This window comes from Conger conger, chromosome 4 (genome assembly GCF_963514075.1).
Source record: "Conger conger chromosome 4, fConCon1.1, whole genome shotgun sequence".
In the NCBI taxonomy this organism is placed as follows: Eukaryota; Metazoa; Chordata; class Actinopteri; order Anguilliformes; family Congridae; genus Conger; species Conger conger.
In genome coordinates, this window is record NC_083763.1 from 54,771,168 (window position 1) to 54,786,407 (window position 15,240).

General features: G+C 42.2%; 1 protein-coding gene across 1 annotated transcript; it reads right to left on the bottom strand.

The window, feature by feature from the left end:
• Nucleotides 1-9,285: 9,285 nt before the first annotated feature.
• On the bottom strand, nucleotides 9,286-14,266 carry LOC133127251 (alpha-2-HS-glycoprotein-like). Its single transcript, XM_061239987.1, has 7 exons — nucleotides 14,013-14,266; nucleotides 13,258-13,368; nucleotides 12,871-12,955; nucleotides 11,630-11,784; nucleotides 11,193-11,270; nucleotides 10,192-10,269; nucleotides 9,286-9,698 (listed from the first exon to the last, which is right to left on the bottom strand). The coding sequence occupies exons 1-7, from the start codon at nucleotides 14,220-14,222 to the stop codon at nucleotides 9,405-9,407; spliced, it is 1,011 nt and encodes a 336-aa protein (XP_061095971.1). The 5' UTR covers nucleotides 14,223-14,266; the 3' UTR covers nucleotides 9,286-9,404.
• Nucleotides 14,267-15,240: the final 974 nt, after the last annotated feature.

Consider the following 15,240-nt stretch of genomic DNA (forward strand, 5'->3'; position numbering starts at 1 on the left):
TGTCCTTTTCACGGTGAGGTACCAGTGAACTGAATCCATAATAGTTTATAATTCCAAAAATGTGCTAACTCTGAGAAGCATTGATATAATTTCTCCGGAGGAATTATAATTTTTGTCCATTTCACCGTTGCATTTGTGTACAAAAGTACTTGTAGATAGGAATGCTATTACCTATGTTTTGTATTGGGTCTGTCAAACAAGACCACCGCAGCTACAAGGTTCTCGTACCAGTCCCTGTAATGCCTCATACACGACCCATAATATAATTTAGTTTACATGTGTCATTTTGGAGTCTCCAAATGTCCTTTTTAGAAACCTGCTAATTAGCTTTAGTGTTCCTGTACCCCCCCCCCCCCCCCCCCAAAAAAAACATATACACCAGCAAGACCCTTCCGTTCTGCTACTTCAGGACGCCTGGTACCTCCCCCTTGCTGCACCTGCACTTCTCGCTCATGACTGCTGTCTGTTCTGGGCCCAGGGTGGTGGAATGACCTTCACACGTCTTCTTGTGACGGTAATAATGGACTTCAAATGATGATGATGCTGTATGTTTCATTTGCTTTAAGTATATGATGCTTCACGCTCATGTAGGAACTATAACTTCCACATTCCCACAGGACAATTCCGCGACGTCCACCCCGCATGACGTCTAGCATGGTTCAGCCAATCCCGTAATGGCGGGAGCAATAAACTTTCCCGTATAAGAGCAAGACACGTTCTTGGGATCTCTTCTTCATCTCTCTTCTCTTCTCTCTTCTTCTCTTCACTCTCTTCACCCACTTCTTCAACGCACCCTTTTTGGCCATTCGCTTCAGCTCATCTGCTCCGAGACTCGGACTTCGAAGAACTTCCAACCTTCAGGTTATCGGTATGTTTAATCATTAATATTGGTTATTTAAATTATTAATTAAAATACTAAATTTGTGGTTAGATATTTCTGATAACAGTAATTTTATGAGACTGATTACTTTTCGCAGTTATACTGCTACATAACATTAACTGCCGCCACGGTTTCGTAGAGAGTAAAATCCCTACGTTATTTGGCGGCCCGTGCGAGGACCCTGCATAATTTGGAGCCCCGTGCGAGGACCCTACATAATTTGGAGCCCGTGCAAGGACCCCTACACTCACATTAAATAAGAAAGGGGGACTATTTTTGGGGGCTGCACGGATGGTGCAGTGGGTAGCACTGCCACCTAACAGCAAGGAAGTCCAGGGTTTGAATCCCGGTCGGCCGGGGCCTCTCTGTGGAGTTTGCATGTTCTCCCCGTGTTTGCGTGGGTTTCCTCCGGGTACTCCGGTTTCCTCCCATAGTCCAAAGACATGCAGGTTAGGCTGATTGGAGAGTCTAAATTGCCTGTAGGTATGAGTGTGTGAATGAATGGTCTGTGTGCCCTGCGATGACCTGGCGACCTGTCCAGGGTGGATTCCTGGCTTTCGCCCAGTGTATGCTGGGATTGGCTCCTGCCCCCCTGCGACCCTGTTTAGGATAATGAATGAATGAATTACTATTTTTGGGTGAATGAGTTTAGCATTTCATGTGTTTTTCAATTTTCTGCATGTATTACTTACACATACAGCATGGACATTGCCACCAGATTTATTTTTCATAGAAGGCATGTGCAGAACTATATGTTGTCATGACGATGACGTGGCAATACCAACGATAGTTCAGAGAAAGAGTGGTACAGAGCTCAAGGATGGAGTACGAGCGAACACAAGCAGGCCTTGGTTAAGAAATGTTGTGTTTAACTGAATATTATATCATATCATACACTCACATTTTCAGTAGGAACATTTCTACTTTATTATACCTACTAATTCATGCAGTAGAAGTAAAAAAAAAAAAAGTAATAAATACCTAATAAATTGCTCACTGAGTGTATGGTTGTAATATATAGCCAGTCTCTATAAAGTAAGGTAGATCATTTTTTTACCGAACGGTTTAAGATCCTGCAGACCACTATAGGTTTGAAGGGAGTCTTGAGCGTGGAAGCCTGGCAGATGCCATACAACTGAGGAAGAAGAAGAGGAGGAGGTTTAGTGTTAAACTTTGGGGAGAGCTGACAATCACGCTTAAGGGTGAACAGTACTGAGCTGAATCTCAATGCTCTTAAAGTGCACCTCCACCCAATTCATTACTCTCTGTTCTGTTCTCTCACCCTCACGGTGTGAACATCAGCTCTCGAAAAAACTCGAAAAGCTCTTGAAGTCTTAAGCCCAGAGTTTTACAACAATTAGTGATTTAACGTTATAGTTAACTCAAGTCGTCATGGAAACAGTCATTTATTTCTTTACTCGGCGCTTTGGTGTGGACATTTTTAGATTTAAACACGGACGTTCTGAGATTTCTCTGGTCTTGTCTCTTGGCTGTTTGGTGGAGACTGGGCTTAAGAGTTGAAATAACACGAGACACAGCGTAATAATAATAATAATAATTGTTGCAATTCATTGCTAATGTCAAAGCACTTATTAGGCACAATAGCATGTCACATATATGACCAATCTATTTTTACATGAGTCTGTTGTTTTGAACCAAACTACTCGAGTAGTAGTATAAAAAGCCTCGCTTTCCTTAGGTTTCCTCTGTACTTACGGATACTTTAGCAAAGTTATTTGTTTCCACCACAACAAACTCTGTCTCCAATTTGACTCCTCCATCGACCACCTGAAAGAGGACATTAGAGAGCAAAATGGATGGATTTCAGGTCACCAGGGTAATTTTGTGCCCAGAGCTTTTGGGCTGCCATTTGACCATGATTAATAGCAATGCACCAGTATTTGACCATGATTAATATTGACGAAATTGAGTCACTTCACCATGCAGTAATCCAGTGTTAAATCAACTCTTAGGGCATACACATGGACAATGTTTGACTCATATGTACTCAGACTTGAATTAACACTGGACATACAGTACTGTGCAGAAGTCTTATTTTTTTGTATTTGTTAGTATAAAAGAACACATTTGAGATTTCCAAATATTCATTTTCCAAAAGATTTAATTTTACAGAGACATTTGTGTATTTCATTTAAAAAAGTAACATATTACTGTAAGCAATTGACAATTTTTTACATAAAAACTTGATCAAGGCTGTCTGAGATCAGAAGCCAGGAGCCAACCAAAGTCAGCAGAAGAACTGTGGCAAGTTCTCCAACATGCTTGGAACAACCTCCCTGCTGATTGTTTTATAGAACTGCAGGACAGCATTGGCTATCTCAGAGAAGTGATGCAGTTTTAAAAATGAAGGGTGGCCACAAAAAATATTGATGGTTTTTAACTATTCTGCCAAATTACTAAACTGCAGTGTGAAATGTATAGTATGTTTATTTAGGACCTTACATTGAATTATTTTTGAAAGAATCTTATCTGTAAAGAATGTTATGCAGGTGCCTAAGACTTTTGCACAGTACTGTATTGCTGTGCATGATTAACATGATTAAATTGAATAATTTGACCATTGGATCACTTGGAAAAGGTTAAGTGCAAACTGTTCACCTGTGACGTCAATCTTGAAACCTCCACCAGTCTGTAGGTAGTGGTGTTGGATTGCCTTTTGAGGGTCTCCAGGGAGACATCGACCACCTCCAGCCCTTCTGTGTGGTTCAGTGGGAGTAGGGTCGGACAGCCCACGAACAAATCTTTTTCTTCTTTTTTTTCGGATTTTGGAAGAGATAGGTCACCGTAGGCGCAGGGGGCCTTAGGGCGGGGAGGCCTGGCTGACGCCATAATACTGAGGAGGAGGAGGAGGAGGAGGAGGAAGTTTAATGTTAAATTTCGGAGAAAGCTGGCAGTCGTACATCACGCTCAGAGGATGAACAGTACTGAGCGGAATATGTGTGCTTTTAAAGTGCACCCCCTCCCAATTCATTACAATTCATTACTTACGTTCTCTTCCCCTTAGAGTACAGCAAAATATTCAGTGTGAAATCAACTCTTACAGAGAACATACAGTATGGTAACTGGTTGGCATTTGTACAGCGCCTTTATCCAAAGCGCTGTACAATTGATGCTTCTCATTCACCCATTCATACATGCACTTACACACCGATGGCGATTGGCTACCATGCAAGGCACTGACCAGCTCATCAGGAGCATTTGGGGGTTAGGTGTCTTGCTCAGGGACACTTCGACACAGCCCAGGCGGGGGATCAAACCCGCAACCCTCCGACTGCCAGACGACTGCTCTTACTGCCTGAGCCATGTCACCCCCCAGTATGGTCCCTATTGGACCGATATGTACATTGCTAATGTCAAAGCACTTATTAGGCACAATAGCATGTCACCTATGTGACTATCATTCATTTTCGCATGAGTCCGTTGTTTTGCACCAAACTACTCGGGGTTACCCAGGGCCCTGTTCCTCAAAGCAGGCTGTGCTGATTAAAACCCGAAACAGCTCTGTTTACTTCAGTCCATGTTCCATATTTGGGGGGTTCCGGGTTTTACTCAGTACAGTTATCTGGTTAATGAAGTGTAACAGGAACAGAGTTTTCAAGTGAGCATTACGTGTAGTTTTTGTTTTAGCCACTAGGCTATACATTTGGGCTCTTTGGAAGGTGCAGGTAACTCAGAAGAAGATGTCAGGTGACGTTGAAACAACAGTGGTTTAAAGTATGTTCACTGCCTTTTATCTCTTTACACAGCTACATGTCTGGTGTTAAAATAAAACTCTTATAGAATACATATGACCCCGCTCTGATTAGAGTAGAATTAACACTGTGTAGATGCATCAGTGAAATTCTAAAGTATATTTGTATCCAGCTCTGAGCTGCTAACTGACAAATGTGATATAATCCCCTTTTGTTTGTGTGGAAGAATGTTGCGTTATGTTGACTTTTGCTTTTAGTATTTGTGCTATCTTTAAACCAAAGGAAAACATACTTGGTGCAGATCTACACTTGAAGGTCATGACAGATGAAACTCCATCTAGTTTTTTTACAGCCACCTCACAATGTCCTTCAATTATCTGGAAATGAAAACGATAACGGTATAAATCTCAATAAAATCTGAATGATAACAAACAAAACAAAAATGAGAAAATGACCATATATTTTAGTAATCTGGTTCCCCTTTGCTTGAATTGATTAGTATATTAGTAGAAATGTATTTTTTCAAACTTTCCTCAGTAAGTTTCCTCAGGATTTTTACACTATCCAGTAAACCTTGACAGAATCGAGGGAAATTAAGACTTTCACCATTTCCTTTTTCGTTCTGACTGTGCAGTTTGCAAGAGGTGTGGGATCCAACATGTGGCACTTGGTCTGCACAATATCCAGCTCCACAATGAAGACCTCCCCTCCTGTGGGCTGTAAGGCAGGTGTAAGTTAGTCTATGGGGGGCTGGTAACTGTCCACTGGGAGAAGCCAAGCAATTATCAAATGATATACCTTACCTGGCCCGGGGTGGAGTTGATATTGAAATTGTATTACTTTAGGGCTTCTTTGTGAACATGCAAAGAAAGTTAGATTTTTTTCCTCTATATTTTTGAATATTCTTTGAGGATATTTTTCTATTAAACCCAGTCCATGCATTGATTGTACAATGCAACTCCACATCTCGCTGAACACTTCAGCGAAATATTAAAACAATAATACGACAACCTTGCCGTAAATTTCAAGACGGTATTAAGGGGATCGGAAAGGTGAGAACTTCACTATGCTGCTTTGTGCAGTGTGACATTGATTCTGACAGACTAATTTTAACTCCAATCGAGCAGGCCTACACATTGTCCCTGCAGGGTTTGTGTACACTGAGGGTGTCCAATCCGAAATGTGGGTTCAGGTTTTTGTTTTTTGTAGGGGTGACATGGCTCAGGCAGTAAGAGCAGTTATCTGGCAGTCGGAGGGTTGCCGGTTCAATCCCCTGCCCAGGCTGTGTCGAAGTGTCCCTGAGCAAGACACATAACCCCTAAATGCTCCTGACGAGCTGGTTGGTGCCTTGCATGGCAGCCAATTGCCGTTGGTGTGTGAGTGTGTGTATGAATGGGTGAATGAGAAGCATCAATTGTACAGCGCTTTGGATAAAGGTGCTATATACAGTACATCCGGAAAGTATTCACAACGCTTCACTTTTCCAACATTTTGTTAGGTTACAGCCTTATTCCAAAATGGAATAAATGCATTTTTTTCCTAAAAATTCTACACACAACACCCCATAATGACAACATGAAAGAAGTTTTTGAAATTTTTGCTAATTTATTAAAAATAAAAAACTAAGAAATCACATGTACATAAGTATTCACAGCCTTTGCTCAATACTTTGTTGATGCACCTTTGGCAGCAATTACAGCCTCAAGTCATTTCGAATATGATGCCACAAGCTTGGCACACCTATCTTTGGGCAGTTTCGCCCATTCCTCTTTGCAGAACCTCTCAAGCTCCATCAGGTTGGATGGGGAGCGTCGGTGCACAGCCATTTTCAGATCTCTCCAGAGATGTTCAATCGGATTCAAGTCTGGGCTCTGGCTGGGCCACTCAAGGACATTCACAGAGTTGTCCTGAAGCCACTCCTTTGATATCTTGGCTGTGTGCTTAGGGTCGTTGTCCTGCTGAAAGATGAACCGTCGCCCCAGTCTGAGGTCTAGAGCGCTCTGGAGCAGGTTTTCATCCAGGATGTCTCTGTACATTGCTGCATTCATCTTTCCCTCAATCCTGACTAGTCTCCCAGTTCCTGCTGCTGAAAAACATCCCCACAGCATGATGCATCCCCACCACCATGCTTCACTGTAGGGATGGTATTGGCCAGGTGATGAGCGGTGCCTGGTTTCCTCCAAACATGACGCCTGGCATTCACGCCAAAGAGTTCAATCTTTGTCTCATCAGACCAGAGAATTTTGTTTCTCATGGTCTGAGAGTCCTTTAGGTGCCTTTTGGCAAACTCCAGGCGGGCTGCCATGTGCCTTTTACTAAGGAGTGGCTTCCGTCTGGACACTCTACCATACAGGCCTGATTGGTGGATTGCTGCAGAGATGGTTGTCCTTCTGGAAGGTTCTCCTCTCTCCACAGAGGAACGCTGGAGCTCTGACAGAGTGACCATCGGGTTCTTGGTCACCTCCCTGACTAAGGCCCTTCTCCCCCGATTGCTCAGTTTAGACGGGCGGCCAGCTCTAGGAAGAGTCCTGGTGGTTCCGAACTTCTTCCATTTACGGATGATGGAGGCCACTGTGCTCATTGGGACCTTCAAAGCAGCAGAAATTTTTCTGTACCCTTCCCCAGATTTGTGCCTCGAGACAATCCTGTCTTGGAGGTCTACAGAAAATCCCTTTGACTTCATGCATGGTTTGTGCTCCGACATGCACTGTCAACTGTGGGACCTTATATAGACAGGTGTGTGCCTTTCCAAATCATGTCCAATCAACTGAATTTACCCCAGGTGGACTCCAATTAAGCTGTAGAAACATCTCAAGGTTGATCAGTGGAAACAGGATGCACCTGAGCTCAATTTTGAGCTTCATGGCAAAGGCTCTGAATACTTATGTACATGTGATTTCTTAGTTTTTTATTTTTAATAAATTAGCAAAAATTTCAAAAAACCTTCTTTCATGTTGTCATTATGGTGTCTTGTGTATAGAATTTAGAGGAAAAAAATGAATTTATTCCATTTAGGAATAAGGCTGTAACATAACAAAATGTTGGAAAAGTGAAGCGCTGTGAATACTTTCCGGATGCACTGTAAATGCCAACCATTTACCATTTGTTTTAGCCCAGCACAAGGACACCTTATGAAACCAATCATGGTCTTCAATCAAGACCTTGATAAGTAGAATCAGCTGTGCTGGGCCAAAACAAAGATCTGCACCCGCACCGGCCCTTTTTGGATAGGAATGGACACCCGTGATGCCCACTATTACATCAGAGTTTGTGGATGTTTTAATTGGGCGGCCTATAGCGTAGTGGTTAAGATAAATGACTGGGACCTGCAAGGTTGGTGGTTCAATCCCCAGTGTAGCCACAATGAGATCCGCACAGCCGTTGGGCCCTTGACCAAAGCCCTTAACCCTGCATTGCTCCAGTGTAGGATTGTCTCCTGCTTACTCTAATCAACTGTAGGTCGCTCTGGATAAGACTGTCTGTCAAATGCCAGTAATGTAATGTAATGTAATGTAATGTAATTGGGACAGTCGTTCACTTACCTCTGAAGTGATTTTAGCTTTCTATCCTGGCGAGGGCGTACTTGTACCCTTGCTTGTGGAAGTCGTTGATGTAGTCCGTAGCAACGACTGCTGCCTCTTCTACCTCGGGGGAGTCGCACACCGGGAAACGCGCCGGCAATGCACTCGCCCAGGCCCCCACCAGCATCCCCAAAACCAGCACAGCACCCAAAGGTTTCATGTAACAGCCGGAACTCTTCAGAAGAACTGGACTCAAACCTCAGTCTTTGTGTGTTATTTATACCTTTCGCTGTTTTCAGAATGGTCACACAACCACGGAATGACCGACTGCCTTTACTCCTACATGACCAAACTAGGATCTCTATGGATCAGCGTCAATGTAAACCCTCCAACACTCGAATAATGGGTCTTTGACCAGCCTATTGCACTTTTTTTTTTTGTTGTTTAGTTTGTGCAGTATATATTTTATTATGCTTGAAAACAGCCCATTTGGATAGAGGTCCAGATGCTTTGAGGTCAAGTGCAAGTACAGAGTGCTTAAATTTTTGGTCGGTCTCGGACTTCAACTGACAGATAGATTTTTTTGTCAGTTGTCATTTTTTGGTCAAAATCTCTCTTCATTTTCTCTCTTCAGCTGAATAATACAATTTAGCTTACGTGTCCTTTTGGGGCCTCCAAATGCCTGGACATCGCTTTAAAAAAGCAATGCAATACAATTTGAATACATTTTTGCTGTAGTTCTATTGTTTCTAAGCCCACCAGACACAGCCATGAGCATCTGTATCTACTCAAATACAAAAATTATTTTCAGTGAGAAAAAAACCCCCTCCACATCCACTGTGTTTGAGCATCTGTAACTTTGTTTTAGTCATATTTAGGATAATATTTAGAGTAATATTTTGGTTGTTTTCTAAATGCCCCCCACTGGCATTTAGAAAACAACCCCCATGAGTTACCTTTCAGAAGAGACCAGAATTGTGCCTGTGGTCAAAAGGAGTCAAGAGTAATAACCATTTTATTTTGTGTATGCCAAAAGTGGTGATACTTTAGGGGTTAAGGAAGATGCGTTCTTTACTGCTTTTGCACCTTCTCAATCCACGTTTTTAAACATGTTTTGCATTAATTAATTTTTTGCAATGAGCCTCCAAAACAAACAGAACAAAACAAAGAATCGGTGAGAAGATATCTTTCTTTAATTCCTCAGAGAAAGAGTGGTACAGAGCTCAAGGAGGAGTACAAGCGAACACAAGCACGCAGTACGGCCTAGGATTCTGCCTTCGGTCCCTGTTTTCAGAGGATCCTGATCCTTCCGGGGCAGATGACGGGCCCAGGGCCTCCTATGACTGGCCCCTGGTCAACTACGGTGGGCTGGTCTGGTTCACTGGGGGCAGTGGGGACTGCAAGCACGTCCCTTTTCACCACCGGGACCTCCCCGGACTCTTTGGATACGGACAGCAGGCCAGTGGCGGCAGGGTCATGCAGGTGGATCAGCTTGTGGTGCAGGCCACCCAGGGGGCCAGGGCCCGGGAGGACCTGGGGGCCGGGTAAAGTCGTGTCGTTTGTTGCCGGGGCGACAGGAGCTGGCTGGGATAGAGGTAAGACCAGTGTACCTTTGTTAAGTAATGTTGTCTTTATCTGAATTTATTTCAGACGGAAGGAGAAACTGCAATTTATAGTATATTATATTATATAGAGCAGTGGGTGTGCTGGCTTTTCTTGTTACTGGGGACTTAACTCTGTTACTAAGTGCTTTAAATGTTCAGTTAACTCACGTCACCTGGTTTCTTAGGTCTGAATTTGTGTCTAAAATTAAGGAGAAAAAACAGCACAACCCACGGCTCTCCAGGAACAGGACTACAGACTAATCATACAGAGAATAGAGTCCTTGTTTGAAAGATGAAAGCGGAATTTTTATATTTATTGCTTTTAAGTCTTATATTACAATTAGGTCTATTAAAGTTATAGGCAGTTTGTTTCTTGTGTCTGTTTTAGGTGAAGTATAGCAGCAATAGAAAAACATCCTTGTGATAATATAGCTTTACAGTCTGTCTCTATGACAAAGTAGGCAATTTTTTACCGGAATTTGGAATAAGCTGCAGTCCACTGAAGGTGTAGGGGGCTTAGTGACCGTGGAAGCCTGGCAGAAGCCATGAAACTGAGGAAGAGGAAGAGGAGGAAGAGGAGGAGGTTTAGTGTTCAACTTTGGAGAGATCTGATGATCACTTGTACATCACACTCAGAGGATGTTTGGTACAGAGCTGAATCTGTGCGCTCTTAATGTGTACTCTTACCCTCAGAGTTCACAGTAAAATATTCATTGTCAAATCAACTCTTACAGAGAACATACAGTAGGGTTCCTATTGGACTGATATGTAATCTGTTAGAGTTTAATTAACACTGGACATTTCACTGTGTAATAATAAGAACAATAAGAAGAATTGGTGCAATTTATTGCTAATGTCAAAGCACTCATTAAGCACAATAGCATGTCGCATGTATGACTATAATCTATTTTTGCATGAGTCCATTGCTTTGCACCAAATTACTCAAGGTTACCCAGGGCCCAGTTCCACAAAGCAGGATTACTGAGTTAGCTGAACTGTGCTGAGTAAAACCTGGAACAGCACTTTTTACTTCAGTCCATGTTCCAGATTTGGGGGGTGTCCTGGTTTTACTCAGTGCAGTTATCACTAATCCTGCTTTGTGGAACAGGGCCCAGGGGGGTATATCAAAAAACAGCTGTTCTGGGTTCAATTGGGTCTTATCCAGCTAACCCAGTAAGCCTGTTCATGATATACTGCCCTACTACCTTAACACTACCTGTACTCAACCAGAGTCTCTGTCCATCAGACAGTCTCCCATGTTTTGGTATGGTAGTTACAGACTTGGCCTATCTACCTTGTGTACTGGACTTTTGTTCATGGCCTTATAACCAATCATATATGAATTGTACCTTATCTGACATGTTTGGTTGTTTGTTGTATGACCTTGATATGCACTGTTTTGTACTGTACGATGTTTTAGATAAAATAAAATAAAATGTAATGTATAAAATAAAAAGGTTTCTTCTGTACTTACGGGTACTCTAGTGTCATCCATCAAATTAGTTTCCACCGTGACAAACTCAGTCTCCAATTTGAATCCTCCACCGATCACCTGAAAGAGGGTATTAGAGAGCAAAATGGAGGGACTTTTTCATTTAAATTCAGGTCACCAGGGTGATTTTGTTCTCAGAGCTTTTGGGCTGCCACTTGACCATGATTAATAGCAATACACTAAGAAAACCCCAATATCTCACCATCCATGATTAATACTGGAACATTGGGAAAGTGCTTCGCCACACAGCAATTCAGTGTTAAATTAAGGCATACATTAGGGTGTTCATATGGTCACTGTTTGACTCATATGTACTCAGACTTGAATTAACGCTGGACATATTACTGTGCATGACCAACACTGGAACATAGGGACAGAATTAAACCATTTGATCATTGGATCAAGTACAAACTGTTCACCTGTGATGTCAATCTTGAAACCTCCACCAGTTTGTAGGTAGTGGCATTGGCTTGCCTGTTGAGGGCCTCCAGGGCGACATCGACCACCTCCAGCCCATCTGTGTGGTTCAGTGGGAGTAGGGTCGGACAGCCCCCGCAGAAATCTTCTCTCGAATCTGCAGGCACGTGAAGGGTAGAGAAACAGACGTTTACTTCATTTTTGGCTTTATGTGTGAACATTATGTGTAGTTTGGCTACTGGACTACACACTCACTGAGCATTTTTGACTTCAAAAAAATTCCTTTGAGATTCTGTTCCATGTTGACATAATTAAATCAAGCAATTTCTGCAGATTCGTCAGCTGCACATTCTTGCTATGAATCTCCCATTCTACCACATCCCAGAAGTGTTCTATTGGATTCAGAGCTGCTTGCTGGGAAGGCCACTGAAGAACAGATAACTCATTGTCATGTTCATGAAACCAGTTTGAGATGACCTTTGCTTAGTAACATGGTGTATTATCATGCTGGAAGTAGCCATTAGAAGATGGATACATTATGGCCATAAAGAGATGCACATGGTCAGCGACAATACTCAAATAGGTTGTGGCATTCAAAGCGATGATTGATTGGTATTAACGGGCTCAAAGTGTGCCAGGAAAACATTCCCCACACCATTACACCACCGCCACCAGCCTGGACTGACAGGTTGGGTGCATGGATTCTTGCTGTTGGCATCAACATCTGACCCTACCTCAACATCTGTATACCTCACCAGAAATCGAGATTCTGACCAGGATACATTTTTCCAGTCTTCAACTGTCCAGTTTTGGTGAGCCAGTGCCCACTGGAGCCTCAGTCTTGATGTTTAACTGTGTAGTTGCATCAGTGAAATTTAATTCTTGCAAATATTTAAATACTGGAAAATTGGGTTGGAAGTTAATCATTTGACCGTTATTGACACTGGAACATAGGGTCAGGTTAGGTGTGCTCCTGCCATTGCCCTTGACCAAGGCACTGGCCTCAGAACTGGAGTTGGTCCCTGGATGCTGCACTGTGGTTGCCCATTGCTTGTAGGTATGGGTCAAATGGAAAGCAAAAATGACCCCCCAGGGTCAAAAAGGAATATTTATATGCAGGTCAGGAACATGTTTGAGCTGCTATCTAACAAATTTGATATAATTTCCATCTCTTTGTGTGGAAGAATGTTGCATTATGTTGACTTTTGTTTTTAATACTTGTGCTGGAAAATGGAAAACATACCTGGTTCAGATTTGCACTTGAAGGCCAGGACAGATAAAACTCCATCTAGTTTTTTTACAGCGACATCACAATCTCCTTCAATTCTCTGGAAATGAAAATGATAACAGTACAAATCTCAATAAAAACAAAAACAAACAAAAATGAGGAAATGACCATATTCTAGTAATCTCGTTCATCTTTGCCTGAATTAATTAGTAGAAGAAATGTAATACTTTTATTCTTCTTTTTTTTTTTTTACTTTCCTCAGTTTCAGGTGTTTCAGGATCCCCCGCCACGACCCCACCCCCCCGCGCCCCGCCCCTCCACCACCACCACCACCAACCCTACCCCCCCAGATCAACGTAGCCAGTAAACCTTGACAGGACCAAGATAAATGAAGACTTTCACCATTGCAGTCTTCGGTCTGACTGTGCAGTTTGCAATAGGCGTAGGATTTAAGACGTGGCAATTACTCTCCAGCAGATCCAGCTCCAAGATGATGGTGTCCCCACCTGCGGGCTGGAAGGAAGGTGTAAGTTAGGCTATGGGTGGTAACTGCTATGGGTGGTAACTGCGAGAAGCCAGGCAATAAAAAATGATACCTGGGTGGGTGATATTTCCAAAACACTGTTAGCTGGTTAGCATTTGTTACCATTCAAATTGCATTACTTTAGGATTACTTTGAGAAAATGCAAATTATTTCTGAATATCCATACATTTTTTATATGAACTCTGTCAATGCATTGTACTCTCTTTCACATCTCACTGAACACCTCACCAAAATATTACAATATTAATACAACAACCTGTACTAAATTTCTAGACAGTATTCAGGGGATCTGAAAGATGAAAACATTATTATGCCATGGGTGCTTTCTACACTACACTACTTTGTGTAGTCTGACATTGATTCTGTGGCAGACTACTTTTAACTCCAATACAGGCCTACACATTGTCCCTATAGGGTTCGTGTACACCGAGGGTGTCCGAAATTATCTGAAATGGGCCTATGTGGGTGCAGGTTTTTGTTTTAGCCCGGCACAAGGACACCTAATAAAACCAATCATGGTCTTCAATCAAGACCTTGTTAAGTAGATTCAGGTGTTGAAGTGCTAGGCTAAAACAAAGATCTGCACCCTCACCAGCCTTTGTCATTGACTTACCGTTGATATGACTTTAGCTTTCTCTATCCTGGCGAGGGCATACTTGTACCCGTGCTCTTGGTGGCTGTTGATGTAGTCTACAGCTACGACTGCTGCCTCTTCTATGTCGTGAGAGTCGCATGGCGGGAAATGAATAAGTGGGGCCGGCACTGGAATCGCCCAGGCCCCCACCAGCATCCCCAAAACCAGCACAGCACCCACACATTTCATGATAACAGCCGGAGCTCTTCAGAAGAACTGGACTCAAACCTCAGTCTTGTGTGTTATTTATACCTTTCGCTGTTTTCAGAATGGTCACACAACCACGGTATGACCGACTGCCTTTACTCCTACATGACCGCAAACTAGGATCTCTATGGATCTGCGCCAATGTAAACCCTCCAACGCTTTTTTTTGTTTTTTGTTTTGTTGGTACTGTATATGTTTGAATAAGCAGAGTCCAGACGCTTTGAGGTCAAATGCAAATACAGAGTGCTTAACTTTTCAGATCTGGTCTGTCTCGGACTTCCATTTCAACTGACAGATGGAGAACAATATTTATTTATACTCTGTTAGCATTTTTTTTGTTAAAATGTTTCTTGATTTTGCAACTGTGAATATTCAAAGACTGAAACTTTAGCAGGAAACCATTTAATCCTGCGCTATTGTGCTAAAGTTATTATTATTTACTTATACTAATTCATTAGACAGCATTCATTTAGAGCAGGAACGAGCAACCCACAGCCCTTGGAAAAGAAAACCGGGGCTCGATTTGGATTTGAGGGTACATTATGTGCATACAGTGCATCTGGAAATTATTCACAGTGCTTCACTTTTCCCACATTTTGTTATGTTACAGCCTTATTCCAAAATGGAATAAATTCTTTTTTTTCTCAAAATTCTACACACAACACCCCATAATGACAACATGAAAGACGATTTTTTTGAAATGTTTGCAAATTTATTAAAAATAAAAACTAAGAAATCTATTCCATTTTGGAATAAGGCTGTAACATAACAAAATGTTGGAAAAGTGAAGCACTGTGAATAATTTCCGGATGCACTGTATATGGTTTATAGGCTGGGACTTTGACCATTTTCTTTTGTTTGTTTAGTTTGTGCTGTATATATTTTAATGTGCTTGAAAACAGCCCATTTGGATAGAGATGCTTTGAGGACAAGTGCAAGTACAGATTGCTTAAGTTTTTGGTCGGTCTCGGACTTCAACTGACAGATAGTTTTTTTTTTG